This window comes from Cnephaeus nilssonii, assembly GCF_951640355.1.
Source record: "Cnephaeus nilssonii genome assembly, chromosome: 12".
NCBI lineage: Eukaryota > Metazoa > Chordata > Mammalia > Chiroptera > Vespertilionidae > Cnephaeus > Cnephaeus nilssonii.
Window position 1 is genome coordinate 2,873,779 of NC_137083.1, and position 6,033 is coordinate 2,879,811.

At 54.8% G+C, this 6,033-nt stretch overlaps 1 protein-coding gene across 1 annotated transcript; it reads right to left on the minus strand.

Annotated features, from left to right (window-relative positions):
* Nucleotides 1-345: 345 nt before the first annotated feature.
* On the minus strand, nt 346-5,807 carry SEC61G (SEC61 translocon subunit gamma; the record flags this gene model as incomplete). Its single annotated transcript, XM_079785931.1, has 3 exons — nt 5,727-5,807; nt 2,608-2,705; nt 346-452 (listed from the first exon to the last, which is right to left on the minus strand). Exons 2-3 carry the CDS (start codon nt 2,699-2,701, stop codon nt 346-348), a joined length of 201 nt encoding a protein of 66 aa, XP_079642057.1. The 5' UTR covers nt 2,702-2,705; nt 5,727-5,807.
* Nucleotides 5,808-6,033: the final 226 nt, after the last annotated feature.

The window sequence follows — 6,033 nt, forward strand, 5'->3', positions numbered from 1 at the left end:
ATCCTCACTTGGGAAATGTCTTTCTGAACAAGACAAAAACCATGAACTACCTATCCGGGTGGTGGCGGGGAAGTGTCCAGTTTGATAGAGAACACGCTAGCGGGTAATAAAGAGCTCACACTAGCAATGGTTCTCAACCGCGGCAGCTTCCCAGGCAGCCAAACCCCTGGCTTACTCATCTGAAAACAAAGTCCCCTCACACCAGCAGGTGCTTCATAAACACCAGCAGATCCCGCAGCGGAAAAGTCAAAGACATATCTGCGCATCAATGAAATGGCTAACTGTCAACTCAAATGGTTTCAATTCTCATTCTATTCTAGATATTGTCTATTTCAAAAAGTTTACTTACACAATGATGTTATTAATAGGGATGTGGATCAATTTCACAAAGAAGCCAATGAAACCCATTATAGCAAATCCTATTGCTGTCGCCATGGCAATCTTCTGGAATTCTGGATTAAAAACACAAAATTCATCATTTTCACAGTACACTGCAAGTATAGGGGGGAAAACTAGCAGTAACATAAACTTACTGGTGAACATTTCTCCTGATAATAAATACATAATTTTAAATAAAATAATGTATGACACTATTTGTTAGTAGTAAAAAACTGACAGATTTTAAGAAAGAAACGATATGCCACTAGTGAATCCATCAACAAGCAGTGAAATATTTTATCTTCTCAGCAAATGACCAGGATGCCAAAAAGAAATAAACTGTGGATAGAAGAAATACAGAGTATTTGTCTTTAGAAACTTCTAACACTGCTAAAAATCTACATATATAAAAGGCTAATATGCAAAGTGTCCCCTCGGGAGTTAGACCGGGAGACTGGGAATTCGATCACTCACTATGATCTGTGCTGACCACCAGCGGGTGGCGCGGAACACGGCGGGTGACCAGTGGCAGTGGCAGGGCACTGAGGGAGTGAGGGAAGGAAGAGGCGGAGAACTGCACGGTGGCGGCACGTGGGTGGCAAGGGAAGGAGGCGGCAGGGAGGCAGGAAACCTGATCAGCCCTGATTGCCTGCCAGGCCTAGGGACCCTACCCATGCACAAATTTCATGCACTGGGCCTCTAGTAGGTTATAAAAGCACAGAACATGACTTTTCATAAAAAATAGGTCCACTGGATTTGATATTATGAAGAAGCCAAACACAAGGCTTGAAAATCAGATGGGGTTGAGCACAATTTTCTGTAAAGGTTTCAGACTCAGATACTGTTTCCATTTCACGTTATTTCCTCAGGGAAGCTGTCCAGATGTGGTTAGTCCTCCTGTTAATTCTTCTATTTATTTTCCGTAACACTCTCGACAGCAGTAATTAGAAACTGTAACTGCATTTATTTGCTTAGGACTACCTCCCTGAAAAAGTCTAAGATCCGTAAGAGCAAGGACTAGTCTCTATTATGTATTGTTGTATAGTTTACTATATATATAACATAATGTATTAAATTCTCTATTGTAATCCGAGCTCCTAGCCCAGGCAGCAGTCAAGAAATGAATAAAAGTAGACAAACTCTGGTGCATCTTTTAACACATGAATCATCTAGTATATCCATATATATATATATATATAAAAGTCTAGCCGAAACCGGTTTGGCTCAGTGGATGGAGCGTCGGCCTGCGGACTCAAGGGTCCCAGGTTCGATTCCGGTCAAGGGCATGTACCTTGGTTGCGGGCACATCCCCAGTAGGGGGTGTGCAAGAGGCAGCTGATCGATGTTTCTCTCTCATCGATGTTTCTAACTCTCTATCCCTCTCTCTTCCTCTCTGTAAAAAATCAATAAAATATATTTATAAAAAAAAAAAAGTCTAAGTGACCGTTATGACTGGTCACTATGACATGCACTGACCACCACGGGGGCAGATGCTCAACACAGGAGCTTCCCCCTGGTGGTCAGTGTGCTCCCACAGCAGGAGTGCCACTCAGCCAGAAGCTAGGCTTGCGGCTGGCGAGCGCAGCGGCGGTGGCGGGAGCCTCTCCCACCTCTATGGCAGTGCTAAGGAGTGTCAAGCCAAGCAGTAAGGAGTGAACAGATGGGTGGTTAGGAGCGAGGGATCCCGGAATGTGAGAGCGATGTCTGACTGCCGGATGTCCGACTGCAAGGATCGGGCTGAAACCGGGAGTTGGACATCCCCCGAGGGGTCCCGGATTGCAAGAGGGCGCAGGCCAGGCTGAGGGACGACCCCACCCTGTGCACGAATTTCATGCACTGGGCCTCTAGTGATAAATAAGAAATTAACTTCCTAGGTTGGCAACTCTGTTGTTGATTCCTGTTAGGGTTCTGTTTGGGGGAGGGAAAAGACTCCCAAAAGACTTTCCAGAGTGAAAATATGGAAGATTCTAAAAACTCTGAAGTCATTAAATATGACTAACGCAAACATAATATGAAAATAAGGCTGTAATAAATACTCTTACACCATTTGAAATACATAAAACAGAAGCATGTATAAAGTGCACAAAATATAGGAAGTGACAATGTTAAAAAATAAAGCAAAATAAGTAAAAATGTGGATTAAGAGAAAGTAACTCAATGGCTACTGAAGAGGACAATAGTCGTCAAGGAAAAGGCTTGGAGAATGCAGCTCTCACGTGAAAGCTTTACCTTTTCGGTCGGGTTTGGTGCATCTCTTGACCAGCCGGATGGAATCCTTCACAAACTGCCGACTTGGCTCAACGAACTGCATTACCTGGTCCATGATGCTGGTTTGGACAAACAGGAGAAGAGACAGTCACGGATCGTTGTCCTGCAGCCAGGACTTGTTCTACCAACGTGTAAAGGAGACCGGCCAGAAATGCATGCCTGCCGTGGGTCAATCCCACCCACAAAATAAACAAAAGGAAAGAGAGAAGAAAAAGGAGGCTCCGAGCCTAAACTGACGCTATTTTTGTAAATTCCAGCAAAGCATCAGGGCAACGGCAACCGCCAACCGCTTTGCCCTGACGATCATCACTGACAAAGGATGCGCAGGGTGGCGCCATCACATCCCGTCCTCACGCATTCTGCAGGCTCCGCTGTTCCTACTAAGGAGCCAGCAGTGTTGGGAATCCAACAGAAACTTTCCATATTTTATTTTAAACTCCCAGAGCCCGTGTCTCCCCCAGTAAATGCCAGCAACGGTGCTGCAAGAGCCAGAGTAGAGGCAAATGTGGACTGCAAGCCGACTGCTCCAAGCCGTGGCCGCCCACCGCGTCTAGAAAAGCGCACGCCTGATGGGAGACCACGCAAATGTCCAGAACAAGGACGACTGAGGCTCTGCGCCAGCCTCTAGGTCTGGACACAGCCCTAGGGACACCGGGCGAGTTTCTCACAGGGGCTCTGCGCCGTCTGACCTCAGCTGGGCGAGCTAGAGGCCAGCCTGTGCCCTGTCCGTCTCCATTCCCTCCAGGCTTGGGGCGGGGGGGGGGGGGGGGGGCAGGCACATACACACTCAACACACTTCCGCCGAGTCCCCAGTGAGAGGCAGTCAGGCCAGGCGGCTCTCAACCGTCCGTGACCTGCTTCCTCGCTGGGGTGGGCAGGTGGGATAACAGACTCCAAACGTGTAGGGATGTTCTGGGCCGAGAATGTTGGGTCCCCCAAAAAACACACCAAGGCCTGTCTTCTCAGTATCTCACTCAGCATTTCAAACCCAGGGGCTTAAACTTTACAGCTGCCGCCATGCAAGTTAAGGACCCTTTCCCTGGGGTGGGGGTGGGGGTGGGGGTGGGGGGCTGCAGGAACCCTCTGTGACCTGTTCATTAGATTGACAATCCCCCCCACAGCACAGGCGCCTGGCAGGGCCGCCTGAATACGGCTCTCCCGAGGGCACACACATCCCAGAGGGACTATATCCGAGGGGACTCACATCCCAGAGGGGACTCACATCCCAGAAGGCTCACCTCCAAGGGGACTCACATCCAAGGGGACACACCTCCAAGGGGACTCACATCCGAGGGGACTCACATCCGAGGGGACTCACATCCAGGGGACTCACATCCGAGGGGACTCACATCCAGGGGACTCACATCCGAGGGGACTCACATCCCGGGGACTCACATCCCAGGGGACTCACATCCCAGGGGACTCACATCCAGGGGACTCACATCCGAGGGGACTCACATCCAGGGGACTCACCTCCCAGAGGACTCACCTCCGAGGGGACTCACATCCGAGGGGACTCACATCCGAGGGGACACACCTCCGAGGGGACACACCTCCCAGGGGACTCACATCCAGGGGACTCACATCCCAGGGGACTCACATCCAGGGGACTCACATCCCAGGGGACTCACACCCGAGGGGACTCACATCCGAGGGGACTCACATCCAGGGGACTCACATCCCAGAGGACTCACCTCCGAGGGGACTCACATCCGAGGGGACTCACATCCAGGGGACTCACATCCCAGAGGACTCACCTCCGAGGGGACTCACATCCGAGGGGACTCACATCCCAGGGGACTCACATCCCAGGGGACTCACATCCCAGGGGACTCACACCCGAGGGGACTCACATCCGAGGGGACTCACATCCAGGGGACTCACATCCCAGGGGACTCACATCCAGGGGACTCACATCCCAGGGGACTCACACCCGAGGGGACTCACATCCGAGGGGACTCACATCCAGGGGACTCACATCCCAGAGGACTCACCTCCGAGGGGACTCACATCCGAGGGGACTCACATCCAGGGGACTCACATCCCAGAGGACTCACCTCCGAGGGGACTCACATCCGAGGGGACTCACATCCCAGGGGACTCACATCCCAGGGGACTCACATCCCAGGGGACTCACATCCCAGGGGACTCACACCCGAGGGGACTCACATCCGAGGGGACTCACATCCAGGGGACTCACATCCCAGAGGACTCACCTCCGAGGGGACTCACATCCCAGGGGACTCACACCCGAGGGGACTCACATCCGAGGGGACTCACATCCAGGGGACTCACATCCCAGAGGACTCACCTCCGAGGGGACTCACATCCGAGGGGACTCACATCCAGGGGACTCACATCCCAGAGGACTCACCTCCGAGGGGACTCACATCCAGGGGACTCACATCCAGGGGACTCACATCCCAGGGGACTCACACCCGAGGGGACTCACATCCCAGGGGCTCACATCCGAGGGGGCTCACCTCCGAGGGGGCTCACCTCCGAGGGACTCACATCCGAGGGGACTCACACCCGAGGGGACTCACACCCGAGGGGGCTCACCTCCGAGGGGGCTCACTTCCCGGAGGGCTCACCTCCCGGAGGGCTCACCTCCCGGAGGGGACTCACATCCCGGAGGGCTCACATCCGAGGGGACTCACCTCCGAGGGACTCACATCCGAGGGGACTCACACCCGAGGGGACTCACACCCGAGGGGGCTCACCTCCAAGGGGACTCACACCCGAGGGGGCTCACCTCCGAGGGGACTCACATCCCTTAGGGCTCACATCCGAGGGGACTCACATCCGAGGGGACTCCCATCCCCAAAGCCAACCCCACGGAGGCCCGCGGCAGGCCGTCACCTGACCACCGCACAGAAGCCCCGAAACCCGACACAGGAGTCACACGCAGGGGCCCGCGGACGTCTGTTCAAGCCGGAAGAACCGCGGGCCTGGGAGCCCCTCTCCCTCGGGCGCCCGCGTCTCCGCTGGCCCCCAGCGTGGCCGGACCGGGCCCTCTCCCCGCCCGCCGCCGCCCCCCGAGTCACAGAGGGTCGCCCACGCCCCGGACAGCGCCTCACCCGCCGCCGCCGCCTCGCCGCCTGGGACACGTAGCACTGGAGCCGACCCTCTGCCGCCGGCCGGAACCGGAAACCGGGGCGCTGGCCTCCAGCCCGCCCACCTCTGCGTTCATTGGTCCTTTGCGCGTAGACCTCACTGCGCAGGCGCCGCCGACGCGCGTCGCGGCCCCGCTTCCGGTGTGAGGACCGCCCAGGGGCTGGGCTTCCTGTGGGGCTCGGCTCTCGGGTGCAGCGAGTTTGGCGGGTGCCGTGTTCTTCCCCGCCAGCCCCGGTGCCCGCCAGCTCCCGGTACCGCACAAGCCCCCGG